General features: G+C 38.2%; 1 protein-coding gene across 2 annotated transcripts in view; it reads left to right on the top strand.

Annotated features, from left to right (window-relative positions):
* Positions 1-7,502: 7,502 nt before the first annotated feature.
* LOC148021757 (truncated transcription factor CAULIFLOWER C-like) overlaps positions 7,503-20,616 on the top strand; it is a 60,130-nt gene continuing 47,016 nt past the window's right edge. The window contains exons 1-2 of one of the 2 annotated variants that reach the window (XM_087696646.1): positions 7,503-7,836; positions 8,246-8,357. In XM_087696646.1, the coding sequence (XP_087552772.1) occupies positions 7,655-7,836; positions 8,246-8,357 (294 nt within the window). In that variant the 5' untranslated portion in view covers positions 7,503-7,654. The remainder of the gene's footprint in view (positions 7,837-8,245; positions 8,358-20,616) is intronic. The other variant, XR_015694306.1, reaches the window with a different exon arrangement.

The raw sequence follows: 20,616 nt of genomic DNA, 5'->3' as shown, positions 1-20,616 counted from the left end.
GTCTTAACACAGCTTATACTATCAGGTTGGTTAGTGTGTCTGTCGGTGTAGGACCGACTCCTTAGCGAGGTCTTAACGCAGCCTTTTCTATCAAGCTGGTCATTGTTTGCTGCACTACGACTTGGGGGTCTTAACACAGCTTATGCTATCAAGATGGCCAGGGTCTACCCATCTAGACATAGTCTTCTTTTTTTTTTGGCAGTCAAATGATCAGTCAAAAAGAGATAAGGACTGTCTTTATTGTGGCAGATATGGATACATTGCAAAGGATTGTTACAAGAAGCATGGAGATATGAAGGCAAAGGGAAAATAGCATGGGCACTATACATCTTCTAGCAGTGCTCATGATGAGCAAGTTGATAGATTGTTTGCCATGCAACATGTGTCTAATAATGCATCTAGGCAGAATAGAGATGAGAGATGGTACATTGATTTAGGGGCTTCAAATCATATGACACCCCATGGAGAATGGTTTGATAAGATGGCTGCAGGTTCATATGGTTATGTGTGTACTAGGGATGACACCCAACATGACATTTAGCACATAATAATTGTTTCGTTGTTGATGCGCCTGAAGGCAAGAAAAAGAGCTTGCATGATGTACTAAATGTATCTACAATAACCAATAATCTTTTGTCAGTTGGACATATGGCATAATAGAATTTGCAAGTGAGATTTAATAGAGATGGATGATTTGTTGAAGAATATGGTAATGGCTACAAATTGATTGCTAGAGGCCGAAGAGATGGCAAAATGTTTACTCTTGATGCGTCAATTCCAAAATTGAAAGTAGCCATGTTTGCACATGATGATGGTGCTATACAGGATGTTGAGATATGGCATAAGCAGATTGGCCATGTGAATGTACAAAAGCTGAAATCTATGCAGCAGAAGGAGATTGTGCTTGGACTGCCTAAGTTCAAGTATCATGACTTTGGACATGTATGTGATGCATGTCACTTTGGAAAGCAAACATGGTTTCCATTTATGAGACATGTATGGAATAGCTCACGACCCTTGTAGTTGGTACATTCAAATGTATGGGGTCCGTCTCATAATGCTTCGTTTGGTGGTGCTAGTTACTATGTATCCTTCATTGATGATTTTAGCAGGTATACTCGGCTTTACATATACTGAAACATAAGGATGATGTGTTTGATGCATTCAAGGATTTTAAGAAGGATGCTGAAAATGAGTTGAGCTGTAAAATTTCATGTCTTAGATTAGATGGAGGTGGAGAATATATCTCTAATTACTTTGACAGGTACCTTGCTAAATGTGGGATCAAAAGACAGTTAACTTGTAGATATACACCGCAACAAAATGGTGTAGCAGAAAGGAAAAATAGGGTACTTATGGAATCGGCAAGAGCTATGTTGAATAAGAAGATTTTTCCAAATGGTTATTGGGTTGAAGCAGTAGTGACTGTTGTCTATGTGTTGAATAGAACCCCTACAACAGGGATTCATGATGTAACTCCATATGAGAGGTTGTATGGTCATAAGCCTAACATTTCACACTTAAAGGTATTTGGCAACATTGGATATGTGCTTGTTCCTGATGAAAAGAGGAAGAAATTGGATCCTAAAGCTATCAGGAGTGTGTTCCTTGGTTATTCACAAGAACGGAAAGCTTACAAGTGTTATGTACCGTCTACACATGAGACATTGATTAGCAGAGATATTTTCGTGGTATGGTAATCCTATTGCGGTGGCTACTATTGATGGATCAGCCAGCACTAGTAATGCTGAAAATACACCTATAGTGAGTACATCTATGAATGGTCTTACATGTGATGGGTCACCTATAGTAAGTCCTTGGTTAGGACGCTTGCGGAGTCGTACTCCTACGTCCACTGACACGGATATGTCAGTAAGGGGGAGATTGGATAAGGGAAAAGAAAAGATACTTGAGGATGTGATAGGTCCACTTATAGCAAGTTATGAGTCATCTAACATCGAGAGTTTGGATAGTGAGTTGGACATTTCGCCTATTATGATGCCTAGAGCAAGGTAGAGTCGTTATGTACTGCCTCATGAGAGGCAAGCTCAAAGTGAGCAACAATTATGGAGATCTGAGAGAGTCAGAAAACCAATTGATATGTTTACATATACTGGTTATTTAGCTCGCCATTCTGCATATATGGCTAGTGTGACATGTTACAAAGAACCTACAAAGTTTGATGATGCAATTACAGATGATAACTGGTGTGTTGCCATGGATGAGGAGTATATAGCCCTGGCTGAAAATGAGACATGGGAATTGGTTGAGTTGCCTGAAGGCAAAGTCCCCATTGGATGCAAATGGGTGTACAAGGTCAAGTGCAAGTTAGATGGTTTGTTAGAACGCTATAAGGCTAGGCTGGTTGCAAAAGGGTATGCACAACAATATGGCCTTGACTATGAGGAGACTTTTAGTACAGTGGATAAAATGAAAACAGTCAGAACTGTCATTGCTTTGGCAACATGCAAAGGCTAGAAATTATGGCAATGGACATCAAGAATGCTTTCTTGAACAGTGATTTGGTTGAGGAAGTATATATGGAGTAGCTTGAAGGCTATGTTCACCCGGACTTTCCTACACATGTATGTAAGCTGAAAAAGGCTTTATATGGACTAGAACATGAACCTAGAGCATGGAATGCTCGGATCAACAGTTATTTATAGCAACATGGATTTAGATTGGGTGATGCAGATCATAGTCTGTTCACGAAGAAGATAGATCATGGATATGTGTTTCTAGTGTTTTATGTAGATGATCTTATCATCACTGGAGATGATGAAGAGGGCATTGTTGAAATTAAATTATGTTTACAGGATGAATTTAAAGTCAAAGACCTTGGTGAACTAAAGTATTTTATTGGGATTGAGGTAGTTTATATGCCTCAAGGTATATGGCTGCTACAGAAGCAGTATGCTCATGACATGTTACAGGAGTATGGTATGGCTGAATGGAAGCATACAGATACACCTCTTGATCAGAATGTCAAGCTGGAGATTGATGTTGGGAATGACATAGAGAATGTGACCATGTATCGATAGATGGTGGGTAGCTTGATATACTTGTTATGTAGTGGGACTGATTAGTCAGTTCACGTAGAAGCCTCGCAAACCACATTTAGATGCAGTCAGGAGGGTCATGAGATAGGTAAAGGGTACTCCAGATTAAGGGTTGTTTTATGCATATGGAAAATCCCTTGACTTGACAGGGTTTATTGATGCTGATTGGGCTGGTTGTGCTTATGACAGGAGGTCAATTAGTGGTTATGCATTTGGATTGGGTAACAATATGATTAGTTGGCAGAGTAAGAAATAGCCTACTATTGCATTGTCTAGTATAGAAGCTGAGTACAGAGGAGCTGCCTTAGCGGCTTGCAAAGCCATTTGGTTAATGAAACTGTTGAAAGACTTGGGAATACGCTGAAAAGCAGAGTGAGATTGGATTGTGATAACCTTAGCAATGCTATGTTGGCTAGCAATCCTATCTACCATGCCAGGTCCAAACATATTGAGGTTCACTACCATTTCATAAGAGAAATGGTTCTACATGGTATATTGACTTGATTCATGTGAAGACTGAAGACCAGGTATGTAGCAGATATATTTACCAAGTCTCTTGGTAAAGAAAAGTTCATATATTTCAGACAGCTACTTGGAGTTTATCAGATGGTTTGAGCTTGAGGGGGGGAGTGTTAGAATATCAAGCTCTCGTTACTCTTCAGTCAGTCTATCTTTATGTGTGTGATCGAAATTAGCTGGATACAGCTGTACATGTGTGTGACATTCAATAAGTTGGTGTAGTCAATGACTTAACCATAGTTAGTCTTGGTTAGTCATACCTATGTGTGTAAGTCTCTTTTAGTTAGTATGATGGAAGAATAATGGAAGAAGAAAAACAATGAGCTGAGGCTCATCTTCCACTCCACTCTGTCTCTCTCCCTCTCTTCCAACATTTGCGAGATCTTTCTTGCTTGCTTTGTACTTAGACAAGCTGGATGGTTCAGCTTACCTTCTCGCATGGAAGGTGCAGTCTTGGTGCATGGCACCTCTTTGGCTCTTCTTAGCCTCATTTGGAGTTGAGGTTCTTGGCATGGAATGGACTAAGTCATCACACTTAGACTAGATTTTGGTTTGCAGAAGTAAAGGCATCCTTGAAGTTCTTGGGGTGATGCCCATATGTGTGATGGTTGGTGTGTCATAGATCCATTGGATCGGGATGACCACTCCTTGCATCGTTGACGGCCTGAATGTCAAGATCTCGATCTTTGTTAGCATTGTGTATGGTTCCAATGGGTTTCATACACCAAAGAAATTCATCTTAAGAGTGAGTTGGAGAGTTCTCCAAGGCTCGACTAGCAAGGTTCCCTTCCATGGCACTAAGTTACCTTGATTGGATCATATTGCAAGCACTCCCTCATGCTCTCCCTTCTTTGAGGCATTGCCCTTTAACTCCTTCTTTTCAAGCTCATAAGGGTTTGCCTCTTCAGGCTCAAAGGCATAGACAATGACTCCATTGCTGAAGTGCGCTTGGTTCCTACTTTGATCTAATTTGGTTGGGATGGGATATGGCCTTGGATCAAAAGCTAGGGTTGCTTCGTCGTTAGCCATGAGTTGAGTTTGGGGGGTTTTGGAGGCATTCGTTTCTTGGCGTTTGGTTTCGTCTTCTTCTTCGTCTCATTCTCATTCTCATTCTTCTCTATCTTTTGCTCTTCATATTCCTTCTTGTCTTCTATCTTTTCTTCTTTGGCCTTCCTGCCTTGATCTATCTTTTCTCGCTCTTCTTGCTCTAGCCTATCTTCTTCCTTTGGCTTCCTAGCTCTCCATACTTGTTCTTTCACTTTTCTCTCTTTGTCCTTTCTTGCTTTCTCAATATTTTTTCTAACTTTCTTCTTCTTGTTTTCTTCTACTTGTTTTCTCCTATCATGGTCTAGCTTCTCTTATTTTTCTAGCTTCTTTCTAGCTAACTCTACTTGTTCTTCTATCTCTTTTCTTCTATTTTCTTGTCTTATCTTTTCCTTGATATTCTCTATGGCTCCATCTAAAAAATCTATTTCTCCTTCTTTCTTATCATCATCTTCTATATCATCCCATATTTTCATGATTCTTTCATTCGACTCTTTTTCTAGCCTATCATCATTGAGTCATCATTGAACTATGAGGGTTTGGTTGATTCTTGTTGTTGGGGTTGCCAAGGTCGAGGTGTTCCAAGATCTGGGCTGAGCTTATTCTCCCCCTTTTCTTCTTTCTTCTCTTCTAACTTCTCTCTCTTTTCTTTTTCTTCACCTATATCATAATCTAAAGTAGAAGTGTTGGTTCCATGTAGCGGATGCTCTACCCTAGGTGCTTTCACCCTTCCATTCTCATCTTCTAACTCTATCTCTTCATCTACTTCTTCATCCAAGGCATCTCGTGCCTCACAGGAGGGCGCCAACTTGGCCTCATCCTCAATCTCAATGGGTAGAGGTGTTTCAAGATCAGGATTGAGCTCATCCCCTCCCTTCTCTTTTTCTAACACTGGTTCTTCAACCAACTGGGTTGCAACTTGTGGGTGTAGTGGCTCATCCCTATGACATGTCTACCTTGCTTCCTTTTCTTTTCTATATCCTAACTCCATCATAATATTTTCTACCGTTGAACTCACATCCATTTCCCATCCTTCTCCCTTCACATAATATTCCATCATTTCTTCATCTTCTAAAACTTTGTTGGTTTGGCATTTTTCAGGATAGAGGTAGTCGGTCAAGAGGCATTCTCTTTCCAGGTGGTAGTCGATGGGAACATCTCCTTCAGGAGGGTATTCATGGTCGAAGTATGAATCTTCAGGGTAGTCTTCTAGGTAGTAGTCTTCTAGATAGTAGTTGGGGTAGTGGCTGTCGGCTTCTTCTTGGGAGAAGCAAGCCTTAATCATGACTATAGTCCCCTACCATGGTTATCTAATATTAGCTTAAGATAACTACATTGCCTATGATAGTTGACATTTGATCATTCCTAACTTGACCTAATTTAGCATTTCAGTTTTTTAATGGAATTCTATCGGCTAACCAAGACTATTTTGCGGTATGAAAAATCCATGGGCAATTTAAACACCCCCTTCCCTCGAAGAGTAGCTTTAGTTTTCTAGCTAACCTAACACAATTTATCCACCTCTCTCTGCGCTCTTCGTTTCATGTTCTCTCCCCCTTCTCTTTCTTTCTTTGTTGCCCCTCTCTTTGTTTCTCTCCACCCCCTTGTATTTTCTCACTCATTCTTGTCTCTCCCTCCCTCCCCCCCTCCCTCCCTCCGTCCCACCCTCCCTCTCTCTCTTTCTTTGTTATCGTTCATGTTTATTCTCTCTCTCTCTCTCTCTCTCTCTCTCTCATTGTCTCTTCCTTTTCCCTTCTTATTCTTATCTCTCATTTCCTCTCTTTCTCCCTCAATACACCTCATTCTCAAGAAAAACAAATAAAAGAAAAGAAAAAAGAAAAAGAACAAACCAAGAGGAGGTAATGTACTCATCGCAAAGGCTCGAGGATGGATTCTTCATCTCATCTTCGCGACGGCCTCTCTTCTTCCTTCGTGCACTTCTTCCTCTTCTTTGCGAATAGTGATAGCAGGGGTGGTGGTGGTGGTAGCGGTGAGAAGCTCTCCTTCACTCTCTTTCTCTCCCTCTCCCTTCCAAAGCCACGATCTCTTTCACTTTCTCTCAAACTCTTTTTGCAGCAAAATGCCAAGCTCGGGTTTCGCCCGCTTTTTTTCTCAAAGTATCGTCGCTATAGCGATGCCGCTAATTTACGTTGCAAACACCCGTTGCTATTCCCCTATATCCTTGTAGTGTATGCTCCGTGCTAGAGTTGCTTTGATACCAAGTGTTACGGACCTGCACGGGACTCCATGGTAAAACCTGCCATGAGGCACAAAAAGACACGGTGGAATGGCACACGAGATATATCAATAAGGAATCTTTGTATTCATGATATCGAAAGATATAACATTGAGGCACATCTCAGGACTACACCCTTGTGACGCCACACATAAGAGGGTTCGGCTGCATTGAGTATAAGGAATCACACATAGAGTGGAAACCAAGCTGAGGTCAGAGTCCCAAGTACTCCCTATATAGGTGTTTCTGGCTCCTATGCCATGAAATAACTACAAAGCCCATATCCTTACATGCCCCCCATACCTACACCTTTCCAACTTACTATATCCCAAAATGATTCTCATAATATACATTCAATAATGCAAAAGAGAGAGAGAGAGAGATGGAGGGAGTAAAGGGGGTTTACCATCCATTTTCATGCACCCTAAGACCCATGCTTACGCTTGTGCTGGTACAAGCCCAGAGCTCTAGTCATGTTGATGAGCCAGCTGGTTGTATAGGACCCCTTGTAGTAAAAGGGAAACTGAAAGACACGCCTGCCCGGAGAGGAGCGCAAGTGATGGGCCCCGCGCACGCGAAATAAGCATAGTTTTGCGGTAAGTTGGCTGTTTCTTGTTTTGAAAAAGGCTGCGGGGCGGGCGGTACATTCGATTTGATTTTGATCGGTGACCTCTTTTCTTCTGTTCGTTTCTTTTGTTTGGTCAGGAGTCGGAAGGCACCAGATCGTCCCTTCTCTTCGACCTCATCCTGCTGGGGAGAGAGAGAGAGAGAGAGAGAGAGTGTGTGTGTGTGTAGGATGGGACGAGCAGCGGTGCAGCTGAAGAGGATAGAGAACCCAGTGAACCGGCAGGTGACCTTCGGCAAGCGCCGGCGCGGCCTCTTCAAGAAAGCGCAGGAGTTGGCAGTGCTCTGTGATGCCAACGTCGGCCTCCTCGTCATCCCCTCCTCGGGCCGCCTCTTCAACTACTTCAGCTCCGGGTACTCGCTCCCTCCCTCGCTCTCCCACACACATGCACACACACACACACACACTCTCTCTAACTCTCTCTCTCTCAAAACTAACATATAAACGATGTGTGACGATGCTGCGACGCCATGATAACATAACCCTAGCCGGTTTTATGACATCCTCTCATCACCCACCCCAGCTGCAATCTGGCTACCAGCTCATTTATGCGATTGTTGCTCATTTGAATCGGACGTCATCCGATCTGAACCGATTCTTGATTCTAGCTTGCTGGCAACTGAGTTGTCCTGTGCTGCTGACCCAAGTTCAGGGTGATTTTTACGACGTAATAAATCTTAATAAGCAGGAAAGTTTTGTTGCTTGTTTTGACGGCATCGTGTTTGTTTTTCCTGTTTTTTCTCGTCTGCTCTGTGAGCTCAGGAACATGAGAGCCCTTTTTGAGAGCTGCTTGAGGAGCTCCAGTCCCAGCTCGCCTGATGCTGATCATCACTTTCTTAGTGGCCCAACCGCGGCAGTACAATACTCAAAGGCTGTGAGTCCCCTTATTGATACACGTATCAACATTTTGTTACCTGAAAGTTGAAAGAGAGAGAGAGAGAGAGAGAGAGTTTTCGTTTCTACAACCTAGAATTCAGTGACATGTTTGTAAACACGTCCACGGAATTGAATAAGCTAGTGTGGTTTTAGAAGAACCTGCCAACAAGGAAAGGTGATGGACGAATCATATCACTTACAAGTTGAGGGAGCTCAAAGAATTGTGACACTTATAAGTTGAAAGTAGCTCAAACTTGCATGCCATTTATTGCTCGAGGAAATATTGTTTTAGGTCGTAATAACATCTTTCTCCTTGGAGATGCTCAGCCATTAATCACACAGCCCTCAAATTTGAAGGTTGTGGCACTCACCCATCAAAGAGGTTTTATATGACAAACACAAACCAACCTCGAAAAAGGGCGATTGTTTACATGAAAATCTTGCTATACTAGCCTTCAAAAAACTATAGATTATAAGCAACTTAGTGCCACTCTAAGAGCTCTCACTCGAAAATGAAATATTTGGCTACTCTTCAAGCATCAAAAGTCCAACAAGTTCTTACAATGAGGAGCCATTAACTTTAGCCATGCACCATGTCCATGATCTATACAACCCTTAGATCAATTTGTGAACTTGTTTCTCAAACTTGAGGCATTGTTTTGTGAACAGGATAGATAATATAGAACCATACTAATTTTCTCAACATACCTCAACACATCTGTAGACAGGGAAGTGTCTCATGATTTCACCATTTGTTGACCTTTTGCTAAAGGGACACTCTACCATTTGGGCCAAAACTACGAGGTGCTCAAGAGTTGGCTTAATATGGAAGCAATATTACTAGAACCTGAACATGCATATTGACTAGAGTACTTCTCCCATGACATCACATTCAACTCCACACATGCCAGTGAAGTTTAAATCTCTCTAGCTAATGGATAAGAGTGGCACAAAAGGGATTTGTATATTTACTCTTACTAAAAGACTAGGGAGCTCTATATACTTTAGCTAGACTAATTTGACAAAGGACAAGATGCTCATTTAAAATGTTTTGATCACATTGTGTTGTCCATTTAAACCTACAAAGATTCCCACAAGAAAACTATGCTCTAGCTAATGTTGTTATACTATAACCACTCTTCAAGTAGCGAGTACTCATAGAGATTGTAGTTAACCACAACCATCATCATCATCATCATATTCCTCTTCTTTTCATGGTGGAGAAGCCATATAGCAAGGAGATAGCAAGCCCACCTCATGACATGCTACATCTCCATATGGTTTGAGATTTACTCCTATTTTGCCTCATGCTTAACTTTATGCTCTAGTAGAGGAAGAACCTGTGAGTCCTTACAACTAATAAGGAGCTATTATATAGATTTTTGGATAGTTTGTTTTGGCATATTTTAGGCATAGTACCTTAAGTGTGCTATGGGGTTGGCAACAAACTCAAGAAAATGTTGAGTATTGCTACTCCAAATGCAAAAGGGTGGTACATCAACATAGTAAGAAGAACAAGAAGAGATCCTTTAACACAAGTAAGGAAGAGTGTCGAAAATTGTTAAGAGTAGTAGCATGAAAAATGGTAATTAGATGCAAAGTGTTCTTTTGTCAACAAAGCAGCTCATCATGGGGAGTTATGCACCTTAATTGAGACAAAATGATAAAGGCTTCAACAATGCATTCTCGAAGATGTGTCATAAGGAAGAATGATGAATGTTCATATGTGTTGTCAAAAAACCTATCTGAGAGTTAAAGGCCTAAAATGGATGAAAATAAATTTAGAAGTGATAGAATCCATTTGTTATTTATATCCTCAACAAAGTATTCATCTTGTAAAGCAAAACATAAATTGAAAAAGCAAGTCTTATGTTTGTTTTTTCATTTTGTCGCTTTGTCTTCAAGTTTAATGATTGAAATGCTAACTAAATGGATATGTAAAGATCCAAGGGAAGAAAGATTATAGATCTCCCTTCTTAGATAGATCCCAAAGCAAAGCCCATCATGATTTCATGTGGTCTTCCTATATTAGGCAACATCATTATTGATTAGGGTAAGGATTTCTTGAAGAAGCTTGACCTTGTAGGATGAATTTAGGTATGGATCAAAATCCTAATGAGATCTTCAAGCTGTTAGGTAATATTAAAAAACAAAGGCACCATTGTTGACCTCACAAAGTTTTTGTGTATTGCCATATCCTCTTTGGCCAATCTAAGAACTATCGTGAGAAAATAGGCTAGCATACAATGAATTTTCCCAACCATAGTATCTTTATGGATCCTAGTCTTCTATGTTTGGATATTACTTTAGTTTAAGAGATATCTAACCACCCACTAGTGACACCAATGATCTAATCACTCAAGACCTTTTTTACCCATCCCTGGCCTTAATCTAGGAGGGATCCAACCACTCATTTACTTGGAAGCATTATACATTGAATATTGTTTAAGGTATTGATCATTCATAAAGAGAAAATTTTGTGTCCTTGGATATCTATGAAAAGAAACAATAGGGAGAGAGAGGTGAAGCAACCATTAACACACTCACACATAATGGAGAGTACTGGAATATTCTTTTTCTTCTTTCTTCTTCTTCCATACAAAAGACTTATTCTACAATATGATAAAAGATAAATATGAAAGTACTAAAGCATACGTACATGTAGTCACTAAGTGTGACACACTAAGGATGAATGAGTTGGCATAGTCAATGTGCCATATCCAAGAGTAGACTATGTGGGTGTAGTCTAGTTGTATGGTCATGTAACACACTACACTAGTAAAGCGTGCCACGCCATCAAGGTGTGTGGTAGATGGCACTTCATGTGAAGCTAATAACTCAACAACTTAAAATTGGGTGTATATAGCTTTCTCCTATGTATTAATCAACCAAACTAGCTATGCTTGCATCCTCAAGAGGCTCATAACCAAATTCTATCATCATGTGTGATCACTACACTTGGAATGTTGGCCCATAGGCTATCTCATCTATGTATCAAGATGGTGTAATTTGGTGATATGGGACACCAACCCTTCTGATGGGGATGTAACTTTCTATGTTGTTGATAACAAGCTTAGGGAGAACCCATTTGGCCCTATTGTCGAAAGTTGAACTTGATGTCCATCTCTCTATTTCTCTTTTTGATGCTTGTTTGAGTTGTGTAATGTCAAAGGTGGACGTCAAATCAATATGGTTTGAGGGTGTGTCTTTTACTTGGACTCTCTTATTTTTCATTGAGTTTGATAACATTGGAGAATTTTGATGTGAGCCTAAAGGGTGATGTAATCATTTGCAATTAAGCAAGATTTTGGTGGGAATCTTTGTATTTTATCAAATTGTGCCAATTCCTATCAAAATAAGGCCTCCCTGAAATAAGAGAAAATGTAACAAATCCTACAAGCATCACATGGCAATTTATCTTTATTGAGTTACCAAAATATTTTTCTCCTAGGTTCTAAATTTCTCCTAAACACTTGGTCTTACAATGATTTGCTAGCCTAATCTTGAATGTTGATAAAACTACCATATCCAAATCTAACCATTACATGCATGTTCATACTTTAACAAATGGAAAAATGTCAAGAAAATCCTCTATGTGATGCATATGTAATGCCCTCTTCCTTATCTTTGACTTACCATACTTACCAATCTCTTCCAATAAGCTCAAAGATTTGTGTAATACTCATCAGTCAACCATGTGTCACAACCATCTTCTTGCTCAAGGGATCCTTCTTTAGATCATAGCTCTCTTACCCTTGTTGTAAAGGAAAATCTATTGGTCAAAACTTTCTTTGTGGACTACTTTTCTTGTTCAATGTGTTGGCTACTTGCTCTTGGACTTGCTTTCCTTTCTTCTTGCTGAAGATCATTTTCATTCTCTTTGTCATCCACATTTTCTCTCTTTACTAGTGCCACTATTGCTTCTCCCTTTCTTGTTCTAAATACAATTTCCCTTGACTTTGCCATCCACATTTTCTCTCTTTACTAGTGCCGCTACCACTTCTTCCTCCAATCTTGCTGGGTACATTTTTCTCTTTATCTTTTGACTTCATTCCACTTGGACTAGCTTCTTCATTGATTTTTGTTGCATATTCATTACTTGTATTCCTAAAATTCCTTGGCATAGGATACATTTTTCCACCACTTTATGGTAGCTAAGGACAATTTGTATATAATGGCATCAAGTCAAACAATGTCTTCATTGGTAATTTTCTTATGTGGGTAGAAAGAAAGTATGCCATCTTGCTAAATCTATTAGCCACAACAAGAATGGAATCGAACCCTTTTGAAGAAGGTAGATCGGTGATGAAATTCATTAATAAAGATGACCAAGAGTGATAGGCAAGGGATAGAGTAATCCATGAGGTCAATGGTGAGGGATTTTGACTCTATTGCATATATTATATGTGTATACAAATTTCTTGGCTAATTTCCACATTTGAGGCTATTAGAAGCCTCTAAAGAGAAGCTCTATTGTTTTATGGACTCCAAAATGTAATGTAGTTGGAAGGTCATGCATTGTTTGAGGTATGGATGAGAAGTTTGCAAGATGGCATGGTACCATAATCATAGAGAAATTTAGCCCAGTTCCTATAGAAGTTATATATGGCTTATTCCTTGCTTTAAGAGATATTAACATAGAAAATCAACCTCTAAAAGTGACATCAAGAAACTTATAACAAAGATAGCAAAGTTATATGTTGCCGAAGAAATCTAGTCACCATTGGTCTTCCTTGGCTCAAGCTACACAATCCCAATATTGATTTGGAGAACTCAAAAAGTTAAGCCAAGGCACACACAATATATTAAGAAAGAGTATGCAAGACCTAGGGCCAAAGTATTAATGAGAGAAGCTAAGAAAAATCCTAGTTAAATACATGCCTTGCCAACCAAGCCATTGATTAACAAAATCATACAACCTCTACTAGTCCAGTATCACAATTATCAAGGTGTATTTGAAAAGAACTATACATGTATACTTGTTAAGCACCAACCTTATGATTGTGCCATCAAGCTGTAAGGAGAAGCTCTACCACCCTCTGGTCCAATTTATAAGTTATAGTTGAATTCACGAAGTTGTACAAACATATTGATAAGAATCTAGCAAAAGGTTTCGTATGATACTCAAAGTCAATGATAAGAGCTTTGATATGATTTGTCAAGAAGAAGGACGCCTCTCTCCGTACATATGTTGACTATATAAGACTCAACAAGATAACCATCATGAATATTCTAGGGGAGGTCAATCATAAATATATGTATATATCATATGGGTTCAACATAAGGGATTTTTAAAATACCATTTTTACATATAGAAAAGTCCCATATAAAGGGGTACTTACAAATTGAATAAAAAAGGGTTATGTTTTATTAAGAAAAATTTCACAGATAAGGATATTTATAAATAGGCCTTGAATGCACATGATATAGAGAGTATACATAGAGTGAATTACCCGGGTGAATATTTATCCATTTCCCTTAATCTCAAAACTCTTGGGGTGACTTTGAAGAGAAAAGCTACTCATAAAAAGCGATCTTTGTAGATCTTATAACAACAATTTGCACAAGGTATAACAAATACTCTAACAATTCAACATTTAATAAAGTAGATATTTCACACATACTCAGATGACTTTGTGATAATATTTTTAGAAGAAATTATAATATTTTCAACAATCAAATGAAGCACAAGCATTGTATGCATATAGCTCTTCATTGAGCAATGAGAAAAGGGATTGTATGCTAAATTAGACAATGCATTTTTTTCACTTACTAGAAGTAGAATTTCTTGGATATATTATTTCTCAAAATAAGATTTCTATGGATGGAAAGAAAATGAAGATTATCTTTGAATGGAAAAGCACCAAGATCAATTCAAGATGTGCAATGCTTCTTGGGATTTGTAAACTTTTATTGGATCTTCATCAAAGATTATTCCAAGATCACTATATTCCTCACATAATTAATTGAAAATGATAAATTTATATGAGCCATTGATATAGAAAAGGATTTTCAAATACTTAAGCAAGTCTTCAATCTATTACCTCCATATTGATTAAAAAAGATTCATTTAATCCTTTCTTCTTGGAGAATGATACATCATATTTTGCACTCTGTGCAATTCTTTCCAACACTAGTGATGATGCTTGAGTATATTTGGTGGCCTTTTATCCTAGCAAATTCTCAGCAAATTGAAATAAATTATGAATTTATGATAAGGAACTTTTGGCAATTATTGACTTGTTTGAAATACAGAGACATCTTCTATAAGGAGCATCCCACAAAGTCATAGACTTTATAGACCATAAAAACCTAGAGTACTTCATGGGTTCTCATATGTCTTGAATTAATGACATGTAGGATGGATCAATTTCATTTCTAGATTCAATTTTGTGATATTATATCGATCAAGTAGCCAATACAAAAAATAGGATGCATTTTCTTAACATTTGTATCTTACATCTAAGAAAAGATATACATTTCATGATCAATAAGATATTGTTATCTTAAAACTAGAACAACTCCAACTTTGTGAAATATCAAGCAAGGATCCTAAAGATCCAATTTTCTTTCTACAAGTTAAGAACTTACCAAGTATCTCTTTGTCCAAGAAATCCAAGAAGAGTGTGCAAATATTGAAGACTTCCACAAGATTAAAGACTTGCATTATTATCAAGAGCTTTTGTATATACCACTTGAATCACTCCGATTATACATGCTTCAAAAAAGGCATGACCTTCCAACTAGAGGACATTTTAGAGTCAATAAAACAACAAAGATTACTTTCTATATTTACTACTCGATTTGCTTGTGTTATCATGGAGAGGTTCTAGAGTCCAAAATTGATTTAATATCTAGTTATCGATGTGGTACATAGAATCTTACCAATAACATAAAACTTGATGTAGAGTCAATAGACAAGGAGAGGTCTCCAAGGAGCTCTTGATTTTTATCCAATTGCATAGCCCCTGCTATTGCCAAGTGTCCATGTTTCTTGAAGATGAGGCCATTGTAAAGTTTCATACTTGCAACTTCTTGTTAGGGCAATGTTAAGCAATATACCTTGGTTTCTACAATACAAACATAATCCATGAGGGCATCGTTGTTTTTCTCTTGAGCTAACAATGGCTTGAATTATATAGGCTCAAAAATGACTTCTTGCTTTCCTTTGGTGGTTTCATTTGTTATTGTTATCATGGCCTCTAAACTTAATAAAGCCCCATAACAATTTTAATGGCATCTCTCAAATAGTTGATTGTCACATTTTATCACTTGAGAAATGAAGGCACTTAACGTGTGAAAATTCGATATGGTCAACATGAGATTCTTCATGTCATCATTCAGTCCTAATGTAGTTGACCTAGAAAATAATCCTCATGTCAACAGTCACATCATAAGTGAACGTCTGGAATTTCGGATGCTAAATTGATATTGATCAAGATCCTTAATATATACTCTTAATTTAGTCTCGAAAACTCTAGCTCTATTAGTAGTTTCAAAGGTATTAGAGGACTCGAACAAAGGCTTCAAAATCGTGAAGTTATCAAGATTCTTTCTCAAGCAAGGGTGCAAATCTTGGGGGGTCCACCTATAGGACTCTTGAACATAGGCTTCAAAATCATGAAGTTATCAAGATTCTTTCTCAAGCAAGGATGCAAGCCGCCTTGAGAGATCTACCCATAGGAAATCACTTATATAACGTGTGTTTAGAGGATATTAAGAATTTCCCTTTCTTTACATTCTATAAGGTCTTAAAGTGACCCCTTTTACTTTACTAAACTTATCGACTTTTTTCAAATTGTAATTAAGAAACCCCTTTTGTAAATATAATTATGTAAATTTTACTAAATATAATACCCTTCCTTTTGAACTCATGTGGTATCTTACATGTTCTATAAGGTGGACTCCTTAGGCAAGGTGTAAGCCAAGAGAGAATCTTGTTTGAATGCACTAGTTCCTATTGAACCTTTTATTCATTCCTTACTTTAGGAGAGTAGTGATATGCTATAAATGTAAGCATCATCAATGGACACTTTGACTAACTTCCCAAGGCAAGGAACCAACACTACATTCATTGTATGTTGAAATCACATGACTTCCCCCCACTCTCTCTAGTAATATTTAGTAGTCAATTGCTTCCCCATGTGGGCATTTAGATGTCTAATTCTTATCTTGGATAAAGAAACCATATAATCATGAATCTTTGCATACCATTCATGGGATAGTTGCTTTCGACCATAGAGAGCTTTATATAGTCCAAGGTAATTGTGAAATGTTTCACTCTTGAAATGTTTCACCCCTGAAACATTGTGTTTCAACATGAAATCTCTTACCCTTGGATGGGTGGTGCTAAGTGAAACATCATATGAAATGGCAGAATGACACATTTAAAAAACATATATCTAGCAAGTTCTTGATAGAAAATACTTTTTCCCCTTGGAATGGAATGGATGTGCAAAACATTGCACATTGAAACATTTCATCAGTGAAACATGTTTCATATTTTATGCTTGGTGAAATGTGTTTCGTGGTTATGTATACCTTAGTTTCCAAATTTTGAAACTCCAAGCCTTGAGGTTTACTATCATAAGTATCATAAGCCTCCTTCGAAATCAAGTTGCCCTAAAGAAATCCAATCTTAATGTTGAGCTAATGTACCTTCTTAATGCATGTGACCAACAGTAGCTAGAATACATGGAATGGCAATAATGGGGGATGTAGGAAAAAATGTGTCCTCCAAGCAAATGCAATTGTTGAGCACACATATAGTAATAAGTGTCTTGTGATGCTCAATATCATTTTCTAGTTTACATTGCATATCTTCTTAGTCTCAATACCATGCTTTTGTATATGTAAAACACAAATCCCATGTTTCATTTTTGTGGATATGCTCTAACTTTGGTTACATTCCACACATCCACTTGGGGCTTTTGAAATCGTTATCATGACTTAATGACTCTTCATTGCGAGGTGTGGCCTTCAATTTGATATATACAAGAGTGTTAAGTATCTAGTATTATACATTTCTAGTGTGAGAGCCAATGATTCAACTTGTTTATCCCTAAGTGTGTCCAACAACTATCTAGTGATTACTTTATGTTGTCTAAAATGATTACTTGCAAATCATTGTCATCGTTTTTAGGCACATTAGGCTAAGCATGGACATCAATCTAGGGCAGAGACTTGCTAGGAACTAAAGTTTTGAACTTTCCAATTGATGTTTTCAATGTGCAAGAGATCGAGAGAGAGTCAATATTTAATCCTCGAAGAGCTTACTCAAAATCATGTAAGTATATCATGTGGGTCCAATAAATGGATTTGTAAAATCTATCTATAATACATTCTCCACCTAGCTAATAGCTCCTTTAGGATGACAAACCTTCACATAAATAATATATGATGTAGAAACACAACTTCTAGCTTCTTAAGGACGTCATGTGAGACATTATGCTAGCATAGTGTAACACATACTACCATTGCTCGAGAACTTAGTGAGTGATTTCTCTCTTGTACATAAAATTGAGCTTTTTGGCTATGCAAGACCTACAATGTCAACTTCAAGAAGTAAGAGAGGAGAGCTTACATTAGGGACAAGTCTCAACTATTAGGAATATTTCACAACAACATAGAAAGGAGATAAAGGTCAATGTGCCTAAGAATTTTGATGGGACAAGGTTGAAGTCCAAGGGGAGTTTGCAATATGCATGATTGTCCATCTGCATGTAATTGGAGTGCTATCCAAATGGGGCTTCCTAAGTTGAGCTTGTGAGCACTCTCCTCTCAATTCTCTATGACTTTGAGGCCTTTCTACATGGATTCTTTGCAACCTTCTAAGAAACCGATAGAGTAAGAGTAGTCAAAACTAGGCTTAGAAACTTATGACAAGGATTAAGATCAACTTTGATTTATACACGGATTTTGACAACTTACTTGTGATTTAACTTGACATAAGGATTATTTCATTAGCCAATTTTGCCAAGAGCTGAATGACAATGTGAAAGAACAAGGGTCCATACATATGGGTGAGTTTATTGATCAAGCAATTGAGTGTGATAATTAATTATTGTATCAAAAACTAGAAAAGCATCATGGTGCATCTTTTAGCTCTAGTACAATGAAGACATTTGATGATTCAACAATTGAAGAGGATCTGGTATATATTGTTGAGTACATAGAGATTGATTTGACTTGGTTCACGCCTCTCTTAGCATAAGAAAAACAAAGGAGATGCATTGATGGTTTATGCATGCATTGTGGAGAGCCTAGGCATATTGCTCAACATTACCCTAACAAGATATAGATAAGCATGCAAGGCACTATAACTTCATTATCTTTGGAAACATGAATATTGAGTTCCTAGTAGGGACCTTCTAGGTAGAGCATAGCATCATTAATGCTTTTCACTAGACATTTGGGCAATACCTTTGGGATAGCTGGCGATCAAGAAGACTATCCTACTTCATTTGGATTCTCGCACATGGCGTTGTGGTAGTTGGTCTAGATTCACTAGGATGGAGTTTGTATTGGATCCAATATGTGGTTGCTACTTCATTGTGGTAGTTGGTCTAGATTCACTAGGATGGCCTGCAACAATACCAGGAGATTCCAAAGCATTGCCTTTGGTGATGTCGGGTAGCCTAGCGGTGTGGAGAGAGGTCTATCATCTTCTCCGTTGAGTGGTGCCTAGCTTGTAAGTGTATTCCTTATGGAGGGAGGTCTATCACCTTCTCCATCTACTATATGAGGCACAGATACATGACATGTTCTTCATCATCGAGATATGCTCTTGTGCCATGGTTATCCTTGAGACCAAATATTGGATCCAATGGTTACATAATTAGAGGTCACAAAGATCACTGGAAGCTTTACAAGGTGGCACATCTGGAAGGCACACCACTAGATGATTCTTGGTGGTAAGAGCTTTTCGATATACACTGTCGTGTGGTTACACCCTAGGTAATTCACTATATGTATACCCTCTATATCACGTTCGTTTAAGGTCTATTTATAAATATCCTTATCTGTAAATTTTCCCTTAGTAAAACATAACCCTTTTCTATTCAATCTATAAGTAACCCCTTTATATGGGAGCCTTCTGTATGGAAAAAATGTGTAAAAATGATATTTTAAAACTCCCTTATGTTGAACCGACATGATATGTATATATGTTTATGATTGACCTCTCCGAGGGTTACAAGTTCAATCAATAAAAAACAAGAAAAGGCCATCCATATAAATATTCGTGATATATGCCTATGGGATACTTACTCATGATCTTGGCATATTTTCCAGGTTCAAAATTGCTCTCTAAGATAGTTCGAATATCCATTATTGAGTTCTATTGACTTAACAACAATTTTGAGTGGATACAAATATATTCAAGGAGTCATCTTGAGTACTATAGGGCATCTAGGTCTAAAAATACAAAAAGGCAACGTGTTTTACGAAAAGTGGCATTTTTGGCTAGGGGGTGATTCGCCTTTCCCAATTCTACCCACATTAACTTATAGACCAGGTCTATTCCAATCGATTTGAGTACCCGAACGTCCATATTCTGAGTTTGGATGAGAAAGTTAGAGTAAAAACAAGTTGTAGCAAGCTTAAGGCTTCTACTTGCCTACTGTCGGTGGATGCTTTGGGCTTGTAATCCAAGAGGATGTCTACAGTGTGCAAAGACTTTTGCATAGTAAAATCTAGAGTATTTTTGGTTCTCTTGATTCTTTCTTCCATCTTATCTATTCTCCTCAACCCTGTGGTTTGTGGCTTGACACATACCCCTCAACAACGCAACCCTGCTAGAGCAATGGATAGTCATAGTCCACACACTCTACAACCATTGGGATCATCTGTGCAAGGCTTTTCCCGTGCTCGTCACGAGCTCCATTAGTTCTTGTTTCACCTGGGGTGGATATAACTTTTTTTTCACGATGTCGGTGGATGATACTAGGTGGTGATACATTCCCTTGAGCCAACAAAATGACATCTATCCCCTATCTCACCTAGATCGTTTTCAACGGCTTGTATATACAAAAAAATAAATAAATTTGACTTTCAAACAACTCTACTTAGATTGTGAGCATATGTTCTCGTTTGTAAATTTCCTTTGAGTGATATAATAGGCCACACGTTTTTTTTTTTGTTTCTTTCTTGGGTAGCCCAATCCCTTTTCTAGTCATTGATATAAGTAAATATCCTTTAATGTGCCACGTTTTGAAGAAAATTTCAAAGTTTTGAGGTACTAACCTATATTGATGGAA

The sequence above is a fragment of the Lygodium microphyllum genome, chromosome 17 (genome assembly GCF_053477565.2).
Source record: "Lygodium microphyllum isolate KBCC chromosome 17, Lygodium_microphyllum_v1.1.10, whole genome shotgun sequence".
In the NCBI taxonomy this organism is placed as follows: domain Eukaryota; kingdom Viridiplantae; phylum Streptophyta; class Polypodiopsida; order Schizaeales; family Lygodiaceae; genus Lygodium; species Lygodium microphyllum.
This window is presented reverse-complemented; position numbering and strand designations above follow the sequence as displayed.